The sequence below is a fragment of the Saccostrea echinata genome, unplaced genomic scaffold (assembly GCF_033153115.1).
Source record: "Saccostrea echinata isolate AGI-Se365-2 ecotype Australia unplaced genomic scaffold, CSIRO_AGI_Sech_v1 ptg000045l, whole genome shotgun sequence".
Taxonomy (NCBI): Eukaryota; Metazoa; Mollusca; class Bivalvia; order Ostreida; family Ostreidae; genus Saccostrea; species Saccostrea echinata.
In genome coordinates, this window is record NW_026889794.1 from 3453812 (window position 1) to 3470499 (window position 16688).

A 16688-nucleotide genomic window follows, 5' to 3' on the forward strand; every position below is an offset into this window, starting at 1 on the left:
AATTTTACAATAATACTTATAATGGAGTCATATAATGCAACTCAAATTATTTTTAATGCTTAATGTATTGTAGCCTGAAGACTGTATGTTTGAGAGGCATGTGCTTACATCGGGGGAGATATACTGTTGTGACGACAGAGCATGCCTAAGTAAAATCCTAGGAGTATAAGAGACATGTGTAGTGTAGTTTATCATTCCAAGTAAATAGGATGGAAATTTTACAGTCATTTCTTTTTTCGTATGTTAAGACTTATTATAGGGTGAGTTAACCATGCATCGGACACATAGCTTGGTTCGGACAACTTTAAGCAATAAACTTTCATTGAACCTGAGTCTTCCTGTGTTTTTATTTGTTTCTGTCTTGAAGGTGAAGATTTAAACTTTTTAATGATGACGACTTTTATTTTCATGTTGTGATAAAAATACCACAAGAATGGCCTTGAAATTACGTCATATTTTGCGTCATCAAAGGGGAGTAACCAGAATTTTACGATTTTGCAATTTTTTAGAGTTGTGGTTCTTTTAATTAGACTTCAACGTAACGAGTCCGGGCCTAGGTAAAATTTGTCAATGATTGATAATTTTTAAGAATTTTTTCAAAAGTTTTACTTCAATGCTTGTATGATTTTTCAGAGTTGTTTTTTTTTACTAGTATGTTTATTTCACCTTACATCGGACACAAATTAACCATGCATCGGACACTTTCCGATGCATGGGTAACCACTTCCATTTTCATATAAAACCCAAATGACAGCTGTTATCGATATATGACGACTAGAAGTGGACTCAGTTTATTTCTTAAAACTAGATGATGATAACCCACGAGACAAAGGCGCGAGTTGCCATATTACTTAAAGCCTTTCTAAGGCGATGTGATGCAACTAAAATCTATTCACATTTGTGGATCGAAATAGTCATTCAAATTTAATTAGAAGGTTAATTTTTGAATAAAAGATAAACATGTTTCGATATCACTAATTTTAAAGCACCAAGATCAAGTATGATATTTTTCTGGTTTAAATATCGTATGTCCGACCCATGGTGAATTCTGACTTATTTCGAAAAAAAATCGGTTTTTAATGATATTTTCTCAATAAATAGGGCACGGTTGTGTCAAAAATTTATATTTTAACCACATACTATATGTTAAGTTCCATTTTGATTTTATTCGGTCGGTAGCGATATCGCTAGAACTTTTTGAAGTGCGAGGGTGTCCGATGTCTGGTGAATTCACCCTACTGCATAATAAATAATATATGAACGGAGCGCGACTTTCGTTTTTATTACAAACAAACAAAATATAAATAATTTATAGATAAGCTTCATTTAATACAATGATAAAGTTATAATGTTGATTTAAATTATTCTTGTTTATTTAAAATACATATATGTTGAAGCTTTCTTCTTGCGAAATATAACAAGATTTAGAGGGCTATATTCGGTAATGACCAATATTTGCCCCCAAAATCAAACTTTGACGGAGAAATATCTAATTATGTTCTAAAAGAGGGGGATATCTGCAGACTTCAAAGCAATGAATATTTTCATAAGCCATGACGCCATATGTTAGATATGACGTCAGAAAAATGACGTAAATTCAAAATTTTCATGATTTATACAGAAAAAGGTGTATATTACGTCGATATTTTGAGTAAAAGTCACCGAGCGCAGGTCTGCTCCAACTCAATATTTTGATATAATGTGTAGAATGATGATATCAATGAAATATGTAAATATTGTTCTGGAGCAGGGATGCGCTCTATAAATTTTATAATAAAATTTGAACAAATTTTGTCCATTTTTTCCTCTTTCTGAAAAATAACACAAAATCCGAATAATTTGTGACGTCATAGATACAAAAAATGCCAATAATCTACTTTGAAAGTATAATATTTTTTGTTGATTTAGATTTCTCATATAAAATACACAATTCAGTACATTACAAGAAATTTTCAAAATATGACTTTTGTTGGGGCAAAAATATGCATATACCGCATATATTTCTTTATTTAATATATTAATAATAATAAGAATCACGTTTACAGTATACATGATGTTTCCATGCTTGCCACCTTCAACCCTTACTAGAGTTCATATTACCCCCAGTCTAACTCACAGAGACTACAACTGATTTTTGTTAATCTGTTGACAACACAAACATATACAAACTGTTTTAAACACTTATGAATATTATGAATAAGTACATAATTATGTGAACTTCTGCAATATATTGATACGTATTTTATTTAATCTACACTTCTCCTTGTATTTTAAAATGTTCAATGCAATGAAGGATATTAACATACCTTAAATAAAAATTCTGAATTTCACAACTTACCTTGAAAGCTAAATTGATTTTATCCTTCGCCAAATAAAATTAGAGTTATTACAGTCATAGAAAAGTTGTACTTTATTTCCTATATCTCCATAATTGTCACAAAACATTCGTGCATTTGGATTCCATTGGCTCACACTCAAGTTATAAAGAGGATATTCAGTGTGTTGTGGTAAGATATGGAATTTTTTTCACGAGCGAGTCAGAATACCTTATATTTTCTTGAGTGCGAAGCACGTGTGAAAATACTTTCTAAAAACATCCTATCCACGAGTGAAATAAATTTCATATTCAACTACAAAATAATGAATTTTCTATTTATTACATTTTTGTGAATTCTCCCTTTGCCTCTGTCTTCTTGTAACTGGCTGTGACATTATAATTGAGTGGTTGAGACGTCATAGCTTAGTAATTGTGAGATTGAAAACATTGTTTTGAAAAAGTGAAGATAACTAACAGTGCTCGATCTCAAAGAAAAATCCACATATAATACAAATCTGTGGTCAGGGCATAAAACCCAAAATTCCAGAAGTGAACATGGATTTCAACAAGAACTTTGGACGTTTTAGTCTCTGTCAGGATGGTTTATTATTTCTCTATCTTATAATAATCCAGAGAGTATTTCTTACAACACTCTTCGTGAAGGGAAGGAAAATTAAGAGATAAATTTGAAATTAAGAGTTTTGCCGCACTTTTGATATATATATATATTTTTTTACACTTTTATTGAATAAATAAATTAAAGTATTTCACTGTTGAAAATGTGATAACGTTTAATAATTTATGTGATGATTTATATTTAAATTCTGCACTGTGTTTATCATTTTTGTGATTATCATGCAGTAGATACAAGTTCATAGATTTTCTGGAGTAAAAAACAATTTACTCCAGTGACTATCTTTTAATGGTCATAAAAATATGATGATACTAATACGTTGGTTATAGGAGCATATTTGTTTCCTTTTAAGAGTACATACATGATGTTTCTAATATTAATATATGGTGCCTTTTCACACATATTTATTTGAAAATTTGTTAAATAGTTTTCAGAATGTGGTATTCACATACGTTATTGTTTTTCTGTAAAATCTTATTATGAAATATGAAGATAACGAACAGTAATCAAGCTCAAAAATTCGTTGGAACAATACAAATTTGGAGCAGAGGAAACACAGACCTTTAAAAACATCAGAGAGGGATCGGGTGCCAAGGAGGAGAAAGTATCCCATGTCGACCTATCACACCCGTCGTGTGCTCCTTGTCATAATCGGACAAACGGAAAAATCCGTAGACAATTCATGTGAAAATAATGGCCTAATAGTATGTATGAAAACTTTTTAGTCAATAGCTTGCCTCGTTTTAGAAATTCTTCGCACATAGAACATGCTCTTGCGTATCGAATAAATTGGGAGACATAAGTCCATATGCAGGTGATAATGGTATATTGCTACATAAATAAGGGAAGTTGGTGATAGAAAAGTTGAAGTAATTACGTTTATCATAAAGTTTTGTTGTTATTTTGCCATTAGTATCTTATATAATTGTAGGAATGAAATATATGGAGATAACGAACAGTATTCAAGCTCAAAAGTCCATTATACAATACAAAATAGGAGCAGAGCAAACACGGACCTCCAAACATCAGAGGTGGGATCAGGTGCCATGGAGGAGTGAGCATCCCCTGCCGACCGGTCACACCCGCCGTGTGCTCCTTGTCATGATCGGGAAATAACGGAAAAATCCGTCGACAATTCAGTGTGTAAATAATAGCCTAACAATTAGTATGAAAAACGTCAGTCAGCATTTGACTCAATGATAAATTGTATTTGCTGACAAGGTCATTGTATCGACCAAAGAACTTACGAAATGATGACTTTAAACGAGACAGCTGATATTCTTGTTTCATCAACTTATTTGTCAATAATTTACCTCGTTTTAGAAATTGTACATACGTAGAGCATTTCAATCATACAAGTCTTTATTGGCTGCACAGAATTCCCACTTTAACCCAATGTTCAAAATAAATCAATATACGAGGGTTGTCCGGTAAATTCGTGGACAAAGCGTTGGCGCACTAAGCTGAAATTTTCAGCAAATGTTTATTTATCATATTTAAGTACATCTTGATTTTTTTGATAAAATGTCGGCAATTTTTTTTAAAAAAATTATAAATGTGTACAGGGCACTGTCCTACGGCGCACGATAAAAAAACATGCAGGTTTCCTTGGAGAATACGCGAGTATTATTTCGAAATAACAGTATTGCATGGATATGATTGGAGTAAAAATTATCATATTTTCATCCACCATTTACTATGTCGTCATTTGGAAAATTTCAAGGTATTTACTTAATTTTTGGCAGTTTCCCGAGCATTTGAATTCGGGAAGTGGTCAACACAACACACGAAACATGGTGACACTTGACGACGTTTCGGCGCACCGGAGAGTAGTTCAGTTGGATTTAGATGAGTAATGACGCCCTAAGAGACTTTAAATGACTACAGAAGAAAAAATTATAAAAATAACACTAGATCTTCAGTATACAAGTGAACTGGGAATTTTCTAAGTGGAAGCTTTTTGATCGAGTCCCCGTATAGAACAAAACTTACGGACAAACAGCTACTGGCAATACCGAAAGACGCTGTTACTGTAGACCGTCGATATAAGATCGCCTGTTTAGTTGAATGATAGTGAGAGTACTGTCCATAACTTACTAATAAATCTTCAGAAGGTCCCATGTGTGTGCGAGATTGGTTCCTCGACTGTTTATGGAGGAATAAAGGGAAACTCGAGTATATGTGCATCAATGGAATTCCCGAATTTAAGTGGGGCTTATCCAGCTATTATTTTAGCAAAGAAGAAACTTGACGCTGCTTTATGCACTTTGACGTTATCATCCGTGCGCCATAAGGCAATACCACACATGATATAAAATCTCATATTTTGTTTATCTGAACATATATCCATTTGAAATTGGGTAGGTATATTGATGAAAAATGTACTAAAGAGTAGTGAATATTTTAGTGATGATTATTTTTACTCTGGACAGCTTGACCACGATTTTAGCGGACAATCCTCGTATTTAAGGAATGAATTTAAAAGCAACCCAAGTTGTCCTACATAATCTTAGTTGGGGCATTTACGTTTTATAACTTCGAAGCGGTTAATAAAAAAGCGTATACTGTTCCAACACAGGTTATAAAGTACATGTATAACTGGTGTAGCCATTAAAGTTATTCCATTTAATTTAGTAAGTATTATTAAGTGAAAAAAAAAAAGAAATAAGCATTTTTCTTTCAAAAAATTCCTTCGCAATTTACAAATATTAAATGTAACGTCAAGTGGATTGATACGTGATACGTTTTTTCTGGTGTCATATTTCTGCGCCCTACATGCAAGATAAATTATGTTAACATGCAAGAAAAGTATGTCAACATGCAAGAAAATTATGTCAACATGCAAAATAATTATGTTGACATGCAAGTAACCAATCGTTTTTGAGAATCTACTTTTTAATGTTGGTAAATTACTTACGCCAGTATACGATATCATACAAGCAAGCTGCAACAGAATTATGTTGACATGCGACTTATATATGTTAACATGAAAGATAATTATGTTAACATGCAAGATATTTATGTCATAATGCGACTTATTTATGTTAACATGCAACATAATTATGTAGACATGTGACTTATTTATGTCAACATTGAAGATAATTATGATAACATGCAACTTATTTATGTTAACATGCAACTTATTCATGTCAACATGCAACTTATTAATGTCAAACTGCGACTTATTTGTGTCAACATGCGAGATATATTTTAACATGCAAGGTATTTATGTCAACATGCAAGATAATAAGCTGTATGTTAACATACATATCTCGCATGTTGACATAATTAACTCGCGTGTTAACATAATTATCTTGCATGTTGACATAAATACCTTGCATGTTAAAAGAGATTGGTAACTTGCATGTCAACATAATTATTTTATTTTGACATAAAGAAGTCGCATGTCAACATAATTTTGTTGCATGTTAACAATTTATCTTGCATGTATCTGGCAGAAATATGCCACCATAGTTTTTGACGTAATGTAAGTCATTGTGACCAACACAGGTAATACAATACAAACGATTTTTATCCAATCAAATAGCGCGTTACTACTAAATTAAACTATTCTTAGATGGAAAAAGTTTTTGTTTTTCCACATTAATAAAGATAAAAATTTGTCTGTGGATAGTTTCGGTACATCTTTTATCATTATACATGCATAAACTGATCTTAATATAGTGTTGGGAGATTTCCTGAGTTCTTTGTAATCATCTATATTTATCAGATTGGTTTTTAAAATGCATTCTAATGACAAGAGTAAATCTTGCATTAATCCTCTGGCTGCGGCGTCGGACATTTACGCCCTTTTACCGCTGACTGCGGGAAGGACATATATGTCCTTTACGACGTCAAAACTTGATCGCGTTTTTTGTATTTCCATTACGAGGGTGTTGTAAAAAAAGAATAACTGTAATTATATTTTGACGGGTGTTTTGTTTGCTATTAAGTACACTATTTTTTTGTTAAGTGTTTGCTCATGCATGTCTGCCATCGTAATGGTGTCTTACACTATACATCGTGAAATAAAACTCAGTGGTATTTTCACTATCAAAATTTCTTTTGAAAGATAAATTTATAAATTACTTTTTTTTCTTTTAAAAGATGCAGACATAATCTGAACTTTGTAAAACCTGAAAAATCCAACATAACAATTTTTAAATTATATTACAATTTTCTGTGTAAGAACATAATTAAATGAGAAAGTATTAACAAATAAATTAAGATTTAATGAGTTCTGATGAAATAATCGCAAACAATCATAAAAATGAAAAAAATTTCATAATAATAAATTTTTAAACAATCATAAAAAAATAAATAGTTTGAATAAATTTGAAAAATTATTTTGCATCAAATATTGTTATAATTATATACTACGATACTCGGGACATACAAGTTCCCGTAAAAACTGGCCAAAATTACGTCATCGCCATTCTTACGTCATTTTTGGATTTGGACATTATGGATTCCGCTTCAGACAATGAGCCTGATTATGATTATATTTCCGAAGATTCAGACGTACAAAATGATGCAGATATAAACATTCCAGAAGTCAATAGACTGTGGACAAACGTACGGTATGTGGAAAATTTTGAATATCCGCACAATATCTGTCCATTCTCACGCCATATGGGTCCAGTTGACCCACCTGACATAGAGGCCCATCCAATAGAATACTTCAAAAAACTTTCCGCTCCAGAAGACAGAAAAAGTCTCATCGACATCCTCGTCGATGAAACTAATTTGTATGCAGAACAATTTTTAACAAATCCATCTTATGATCCTAAACCAAATGCTAGAACACATGAGTGGTATTTAACGGATGCAGAGGAAATGTGTGCATATTTAGGTTTGTTTCTCTCTATGGGTGTAGTTAAAAAACCCAGCATAGAGGCCTACTGGCAGCAGTCCGAGAACTCTTGGCTATTCCGGACACCTGGATTTTCGGAAGTCATGACAAGAGACAGATTCCAACTTCTCTCAAAATTTCTTCATTGTAATGATAATATGACCCGTGTTCCACGTGGCCATCCCGGCTATGATCCTGCACACCAATTCCGTCCAGTATTAGACCTTGTTAATTACACTTTCCCAAAGGCATACGACTTAGCAAGGGATATTACTGTAGATGAAAGCATGGTTGGGTTCAAGGTAATTGTCATTAAAAAAAAATCTTCAGTTTCACTTTAAAAATTTTTCATTCGAAAAATATCTTCAAATTCACTCGAATTTCATTTGAAAATATAAAAAAAAATTTAAACGCATTTCTTTTTCTTTTTTTTTTTTTTTTTTTTTTTTTTTTTTTTTGCGTCTTCCGTAATAGGGAAGGGGGATCCGGGTAGAGTTGCTTTTAAAAAAAATGATACTAGTATACTTGTTGCAGTAAATTTGATAAGTTAATATTTAACCCCCCCCCCTTTCTTAAATTTGACCTATAAATTAGATAAGGGGAATATACGAATTATAATCTTTTGATTTTAGTCAGTTTTAACCATATAAGTAATTACAACGGTAGTAATTATAAATCATATATTTATTTTTTTTTTTTTTGTAAAATTCGAGAGTTCTTTTACACATACGCCCCCCCCCCCCCTCCCCCACCCAATACGTATATTTGATTTCCAAATATTTGTTTTGAAATTTCGAAAAATAAGTTTGATGTCTTTTTTTCCAAAGGGGAGAAACGAAATCGTGCAGTATGTACCTGCAAAAAAATCACATCAGTGGGGAGCTAAACTATTTGTCTTAGCTGAGTCTGACACGGGATACAATGCAGCGATTCAGTTATATTCAGGTCTGCTATAATATATCATTTAATATCTCAAAAAAAAAATCTTCTACTGCTGAAATAAATATATGATTCATAAAAAAATGAAATCTCTTAATATTAGTGCTTAATAAAAATCTTGATTGATAGGAAGTCAACAGGATACATCCCGTAGCGCTCACGGTTTGGGTTATGATGTAATTATGCAGCTTGTTGAACCATACCTACATAGATATCATCACCTCGTGTGTGACAATTACTTTTCAAGTCCCGCTCTTTGTGATGCTCTGTTCACGTCAAATACTTATATGACAGGCACGGCTAGAGTTTGTAGGAAAGGGATGCCTCGGTCATTGAAAGGATTGAAATTGCCCAAAGGAGAGGCTCTTGTAAAACAGAGTGGACCCATCATGGCATTGTGCTATGGAGACAGAAAAACTGTCACGTTTTTATCCACGCTTTCTATGCCAAAGTAATTCATTTATCTAACTTCTATTGAATAAATGTAATTTATAATGATTTATAAATATGATTTGCCATTACAACCAAAGTAGTCATTTTTTTTTCTAAAAAGGTATGTAATATCAAGATCTAAAAATTAAAAGTAAATTTATTTACACGGTGAGTGATATAAAAAAATATAAAGTGGTTCGAAGAAGTAATTTTATTCCATTTTGATAATACTTATACCATAACTTGCATTTAATCTACTTACAGTATTGTGACCACTGAAAATGCACGAGGCGTAAACGTTGAGGTGCCCCGTGTTAATCTTGTATATAACAAGAAAATGGGAGGAGTCGACCTCTCAGACAAATCTCTAGAGCTGTATGACACATGCATTAGATCAAAAAAGATGTGGAAGAAAATACTCATCAATATCTTACTTAGAATTATGTGTAGGTACATTTACATAGGTTTTCTAAATATATATTTTCTGTGACACACACACACACACACCCTCTCTCACACACACACACACCCTCACACACACACACACACCCTCACACACACACACACACACACACACACATATATATATATATATATATATATATATATATATATATATATATATATATATATATATATATATATATATATATATATATATATATATCACTGGTTTGATGAAAATATGAATTGGCATGGACGCTCGTAGAGCTACAGTTCCGTGCATTCAACAGAATTCACAAAGATCTGCGCAAAGTTATAGAGTTATATCTTGGTATTATTCAATGGCAATAATTAAAACAAGAGACCCATGGGCCACATTGCTCACCTGAGCACATTGGCTAGGCAAAAGCACAAACAGTTCAGTATTGAAAAGACCTGGGGGGGGGGGGGGGGGGGCTTGAATTTTAAACTATCTGATGATGCTTCCATGTCAATATAACAAATGGCTTTGTACTTGAGAAGAGTTTAAAAAAAATTCCCATATATTCCTTTGTAAAAATTTGATCCCCCATTGTGGCTCCTCCCTATCCCAGGGGTCATCATTTGAACAAACTTGAATCTACACTACCTGAGGATGCTTCCATATCAATATGACTAAACATAGCTTTTCTGTTCTTGAGAAGAAATATTTTTTCTATATGTTCTTATGTAAAACTTTCCATCCCCCATTGGGCCCCACCCTACCCCTGGGGGTCATCATTTGAACAAAATTGAATCTACACTACCTGATGATGCTTCCATATCAGTATGACTAAACATAGCTTTTCTGTTCGTCAGAAGAAGATATTTTCCTTTATATTTCTATGTAAAACTTTGATCCTCCATTGTGGCTCCGCCCTACCCCCGGGGGTCATGGTTTGAACAAACTTGAATCTACACTACCTGAGGATGCTTCCATATAAATATGACTAAACATTGCTTTTCTGTTCTTGAGAAGAAATATTTTTTCTATATGTTCTTATGTAAAACCTTCCATCCCCCATTGGGCCCCACCCTACCCCTGGGGGTCATCATTTGAACAAAATTGAATCTACACTACCTGAGGATGCTTCCATATCAAAATGACTAATCATGGTTTGCAGTTCTTCAGAAATTATATTTCTATGTAAAACTTTGATCCTCCATTGCGGCCCCGCCCTACCCCCGGGGGTCATGGTTTGAACAAACTTGAATCTACACTACCTGAGGATGCTTCCATATAAATATGACTCATCATGGCTTTTCTGTTCTTGAGAAGAAGATTTTTAAAGATTTTTCCTATACATTTCTATGTTAAACTTTGATCCTCCATTGCGGCCCCGCCCTACCCCCGCCGGCCATGGTTTGAATAAATTTGAATCTACACTACCTGAGGATGCTTCCATATAAATATGACTCATCATGGCTTTGCTGTTCTTGAGAAGAAGATTTTTAAAGATTTTTCCTATATATTTCTATGTAAAACTTTGATCCTCCATTGTGGCCCCGCCCTACCCCTGGGGGTCATGATTTGAACAAACTTGAATCTACACTACCTGAGGATGCTTCCATATAAATATGACTCATCATGGCTTTGCTGTTCTTGAGAAGAAGATTTTTAAAGATTTTTCCAATATATTTCTATGTAAAACTTTGATCCTCCATTGCGGCCCCGCCCTACCCCCGGGGGTCATGATTTGAACAAACTTGAATCTACACTACCTGAGGATGCTTCCATATAAATATGACTCATCATGGCTTTGCTGTTCTTGAGAAGAAGATTTTTAAAGATTTTTCCTATATATTTCTATGTAAAACTTTGATCCTCCCCCGGGGGTCATGATTTGAACAAACTTGAATGTACACTACCTAAGGATGCTTCCACATGAGTTTCATCTTTCCTGGCCCTATGGTTCTTGAGAAGAAGATTTTTAAATGATGCCATTATTTTTTCAGTAATTCCTAATTATCTCCCCTTGAAAGAGGGCGTGGCCCTTCATTTGAACAAACTTGAATCCCCTTTACCCAATTATACTTTGTGGCAAGTTTGGTTGAAATTGGCCCAGTGGTTCTTGAGAAGAAGTCGAAAATGTGAAAAGTCTACAGAGAGACGAACAGACAGACGGACGCCGGACAAAATGTGATCAGAAAAGCTCACTTGAGCTTTCAGCTCAGGTGAGCTAAAAATAAATATCATACAGTTAATAAAAAAAATTGTTTTAAATTTTCATAAACCTATCTTCTGTCATCAACATTGTCCGTACTGTTTCAATCGTTTAATTCTTTTTCAAGCTTCTGATTTTTTTTATTAATTTCTTAAGAATGTCGGTTTTCAAAGTATTTTTCCATTGTCGTGTTTCAAGCATCTTTTTTGTTGTTGTTGTTTAGAAAATCTTTTTATAAAGTACACGTATTTTATGGTTTCCCATTGCTCATGCTGACAATTTCTTTTATTTCAGAGCCCATTTTGGTATATTTTGGAAATTGAATACCGTTTCTTTATCTAATACGGACCTCCAAAACATCAGAGGTGGGATCAGGTGCCATGGAGGAGTGAGCTTCCCCTGCCGACCGGTCACACCCGCCGTGTGCTCCCTGTCATGATCGGGAAAAACGGAAAAATCCTTTGACAATTCAGTGTGTAAATAATGGCCTAACAATTAGTATGAAAAACGTCAGTCAGCATTTGACTTAATGATAGGTTGTATTTGCTGACAAAGTTCAAACAAGACTGTTGATATCCTTGTTTCATCAACTTGTTTGTCAATAGCTTGCCTCGTTTTAGAAATTGTTCATACGTATGATGCGTATCGAATCAACTGGGAGACAAAAACCCCATATGCAGGTGATAAGGGTATATTGCTACATAAGGTATGTTGACGATTGAAAAATTGAAGTCATCACGTTTATCATAAAGCTTGGTTGTTAGGTTACCATTAAAGTCTTTTTCTAGTAAAATATCCAAATATGAAACAGACTTGTCAGACTCTATGGTATCTTTTATTTCAAGCTCACTGGGATATATCGAGTCGACATATGAATGGAAGTAACTATTGTTAATTGATATGTTGTCGATATATTTAAATGTCAAGTTGAAGGCCACAGCAAGTGTTTTCTTCTTCTTGTGTAGAAGTTTTTGAATACATTCTGCTTCATATGAATACAAAAATAGGTCTGCTAATAAGGGGGCGCAATTGGTACCCATGGGTATTCCAACAGGTTGTTGGAAGATCTGATCTCCAAAAACTACATAGATATTGTCAATCAGAAACTCAAGCATCTTTAATATTAAATCTATTCTCAGCTTAAGATGATCATTCATTCTATTATGTTTTACTTGTGGACAATTTATTAGAGTTACCGAGTCATTAGAGAGAAAAAGTGTCTGAAATCAAGGTATAATTTATTCGACTACTAGGTCTATGTTGTGCAATGCATCAAGTGAATCCGGATTTAATTTCATTCAGATTTCTACTTTTACATGTAGCAATATTTGATTAAGGAGTAGAATGGACGTACACTTGTGTCAAAATAATTATTCTTTTCGTCTAGTTTACTATTGAAATCTCCGCCGATAATAGGTTATGCTTATTCAAAGCAAATTTTCTTAACCCAAGATTTGTCATACAGAAGTCCTTCCTATCGAGCAACTTATTTGAAGCAGAAAGGTTTGCAATACAATTTTCAATTCTAATATTAAGTAAAATTTTGCAACCATCACCTGAGCGATGATATTTGATAATTTTTTTTTTTAAATTCTAATATGTATTGAACCCCTCGACAAAAGGATGAATTTATATTAGACAATGTTAATATCTAGATCTTGAAGCCAATCATCCAAACGTGTACGTTTTATAATCATCAAACCCCTTGCATTAAGGGAAAATAGTTTCAGTAAGTCAGTTTATCATTAATTAGTTTTGTAGAGTTGAGACTGAGTTACTTACTCGCTGTCAGAAAGACGGTTGTCATCATCCACATAAAGGCTATCGCGTGTGCGTTTGGTGGGCCAATCCTTTAGCTGCCTAAAAAAAGCAGTGATCTCTTGTGCGTGTTTAGAAGTTTTTAGTGCGGGTTGTCTTGGGACTGAGAACCTTTGATTAGTGCCTGCTTTCTGGCGGTGTTTCTGGGCATCTTATATTATTAACTTACCCAATTTATTTAAGGCAGACCATGCGTTGGATTTAGTATTCAGGGTTGCTTGTTCGACTACCCAAAGGGTTGTCAGAGGTCGCTTTGACAATGACGCATTTTGAGCCGCGTTTTGTGACTTTCTCTCGAAACGTTTCAACCTGACTGAATTTAGCTTCTGTTGTTTGACATGACGTCTTCTTTTTCAGTTTCCAAGTGGAATTTGCTGTATCTCGGATACGCTTAGCTTAAAGGGCAATAGTTGCGGTTCTTATTCTCTCTGCGGCAATGGCATCGGCATCACCACTACGGAGCGCTTTTGTTAGTTTGAACGAATTTTTCGCAGATTAAGGGGTCTCGCCGTTAAATGTTTATGCCTGTAGTATAAAAATTTGAAAGAACATTTTATGGCCGTGGAAAGCCAAGACACTATCACTTGCTTTTCATGGTATTCAGATCTCCGAGCCATGCAGAATCATGACCTGATTTCTTGCAAACTTTGGATCGTTGGTCGTTTTTACAGCTGTGCGGATGATGGCCAGTTTCCCAACAATTTTTACATTTTATTTCCTACTTTGACTTGTTTTGACCAAAGTGAGAGATTTGGCATTTGCGACCGGTGCGGTATGCAATCCTTGGCAGAGAGTAAAGGTAATGGAACAATGTTCCCGATACGATTCCCATTATGAACGCTCGTCATTTTCCCCGTAACTGGCTTTCTAATATTTTCATACTTTTAAGTTCAACATAATTTTAAGCTTTGTAGCGTTCCGTCCTAGATAGCGACATTTCCGCTCATACAGCGGTTTCCCGGTTCCCTTTGTTATTTCTTTTACCAAGTAACCATCACCCTTTACAAGAACTTTGGACCTTCTGCTCGATGGCAGGTGGAGTTTACTACTTTTTAGACCACCTGAGCTAAAGCCTCAAGTGAGCTTTTCTTATCAGCCGTTGTCCGGCGTCCGTCCGTCTGTAAACTTTTCACATTTTCGACTTTTTCTCAGGCACCACTTGGCCAAGTTTAACAAAATTAGCACCAACATCCTTGAGTCAAGGGGATTCTAAATTGTTCAAATAAAGGGCCAAGTCCTATTCCAAGAAGAGATGAAACTTATATGGAAGCTACTTTAGGTAGTGCAAATTCTAAATTGTTCAAATCATGCCCCCGGGGCAAGGTGGGGCCACAATAGGGGATCAAAGTTTTACATTGAAATACATAGGAAAAATTCTTTTAAAATCTTCTTCTCAAGAACCAATGGGCCAGAAGAGATGAAGCTTACGTGGAAGCTTCCTCAGGTGTTGTGGATTTTAATTATAAAAATCATGGTCCTCGGGAGTAGGGTCGGGCCACAATACGGGATCAAAGTTTTACAATAAAATATGTAGGAAAAATTCTTCAAAAATGTTCTACATGGGACTTGATAGGAAATAAATTTGGAAAATCTTCTCAAGAACCACAATCGCGCCACACATATGCAAACATTCCCAAGTTTAGTGGATTCATTTTTTTTTTTCAAATTATGCCCCATGGGTTAGAGTTCGCTAAAATACGGATCAAATTTTACGTAATTTATGTACATGGGAAAAGAATTTTCTTAATAACTGCAAGGCCAAGTTAATCATAATGATATTAAAGCATCTCCATGTTGTTTGGATTCAGAGACCCTTAGAGTGGGGCTATGTGGGGGTCTGAATTTTTCATTGGAATATATATATATATTTTTTGAAATCTGAAGAACAGCAGGGCTAAAGTTACTCAGGTGAGCATTGTGCCCATTGTTTTGAATGAGGAGTGGGTGCCACTTACGACCCCGTCAAGGGTGCGTCAGAGGTGGACACACGCCCAGGCAAAAAGACAGTACTCGTACCGACCGGATCATCCTTCATAGCCCGATCACAAGGGGGACCTCCCAGAGTGATTTAGAAGTCCTTATGACTGCACCATGGACCATTCTTAGATAAGTTCCCCTCGGGATTTACGAGTCTTAAAGACCGCGCCAGGGTCCCCTCATGAAAGCTAGTGACCAGACCTTGTCTTTTTTTTTTTTTTAAATCGAAAGATGTTATTCTAATTCTCCCCTCTCTCATTCTTTCGCTTTTTTATTTATTTATTTATTTATTGTTCTGTTTTTGTTTGTTTGGTTGGTTTTTTTTAAAGAGTCGTTAACAAAAACAAACACCAGAATTTTTAAAGATTTAAAAGAAGGGTCTACTTGTGTTTACTGTTGCTGTGTTTTCGGGGAATCCTTCTGCAAATCGGTCTGATTATGTTCCTCTTTGGTCTCCAGCAAATGGTCAAAGTCCGATTTATGATTAAGTGAGGTATTCATTGAGATATCTATAAATTTTATCTCGAGATTCCTGTACATCAGATCGTCATACAGAGACTGACATTAGAATTTTCTCTCGTACGATCGTTAAATAGAGAACTATGCAACAATAACTCTTTGATCCAAGTAGATTTTACCGACATGGTTGGCCCCACAACAATCATCGTAAAGGGATGTAAGAAAGCAAAATTTTCTTCTTCCGGAGGATTGAAAAAGATGAGGAAGAGTGCAATGAAAGGAGGAATTTAATGACAGGGAGAGAAGTAAAATGGGATGGAGGGGGAATAATATGATTTTACTTCACTAGAGACAACAATGAATTTACAAATCTAAAGGTCCCTCAGTCGAGGATTTAGTAGACCACTTCCTAACCAACCCATCTAGAGCGGCCTCCCTCTCAATACTGGATCGTGGGTCAGAAAGGGAAAGGAGAAAAGTGGAAATAAAACTCGGAAGAGCATCTCCTCTGATGCAAGAGCTGAAGCGGGTAAAATCAGAGGCCAAGCGAATGAATAATGAGGGACAACCTATACCTAGTTTCTCGCCACACTGAAATCAAACCCTGTGTTTTGATTAAATGCTGTGAACGAA

General features: G+C 34.7%; 2 protein-coding genes across 2 annotated transcripts in view; both read left to right on the plus strand.

The window, feature by feature from the left end:
• Positions 1-294, plus strand: part of LOC133201638 (A disintegrin and metalloproteinase with thrombospondin motifs adt-1-like) — a 93249-nt gene extending 92955 nt beyond the window's left edge. The window contains exon 23 of the mRNA XM_061337427.1: positions 74-294. Coding sequence (XP_061193411.1) covers positions 74-169 — 96 coding nt within the window. The 3' untranslated portion in view covers positions 170-294. The remainder of the gene's footprint in view (positions 1-73) is intronic.
• A 7121-nt stretch (positions 295-7415) lies between these two features.
• Positions 7416-16650, plus strand: LOC133201640 (piggyBac transposable element-derived protein 4-like). The gene is made up of 5 exons (XM_061337428.1): positions 7416-8105; positions 8631-8748; positions 8872-9193; positions 9439-9620; positions 16433-16650. The coding sequence occupies exons 1-5, from the start codon at positions 7416-7418 to the stop codon at positions 16648-16650; spliced, it is 1530 nt and encodes a 509-aa protein (XP_061193412.1).
• Positions 16651-16688: the final 38 nt, after the last annotated feature.

Bases quoted from the DNA above. Each gene is read 5' to 3' on its own strand.
- LOC133201640 (XM_061337428.1), top strand. From the start codon at position 7,416: ATGGATTCCGCTTCAGACAATGAGCCTGATTATGATTATATTTCCGAA. The intron at 8,749-8,871 runs GTCTGCTATAAT...CTTGATTGATAG, and splicing joins AGCGATTCAGTTATATTCAG to GAAGTCAACAGGATACATCC. The intron at 9,194-9,438 runs GTAATTCATTTA...ATCTACTTACAG, and splicing joins TCCACGCTTTCTATGCCAAA to TATTGTGACCACTGAAAATG.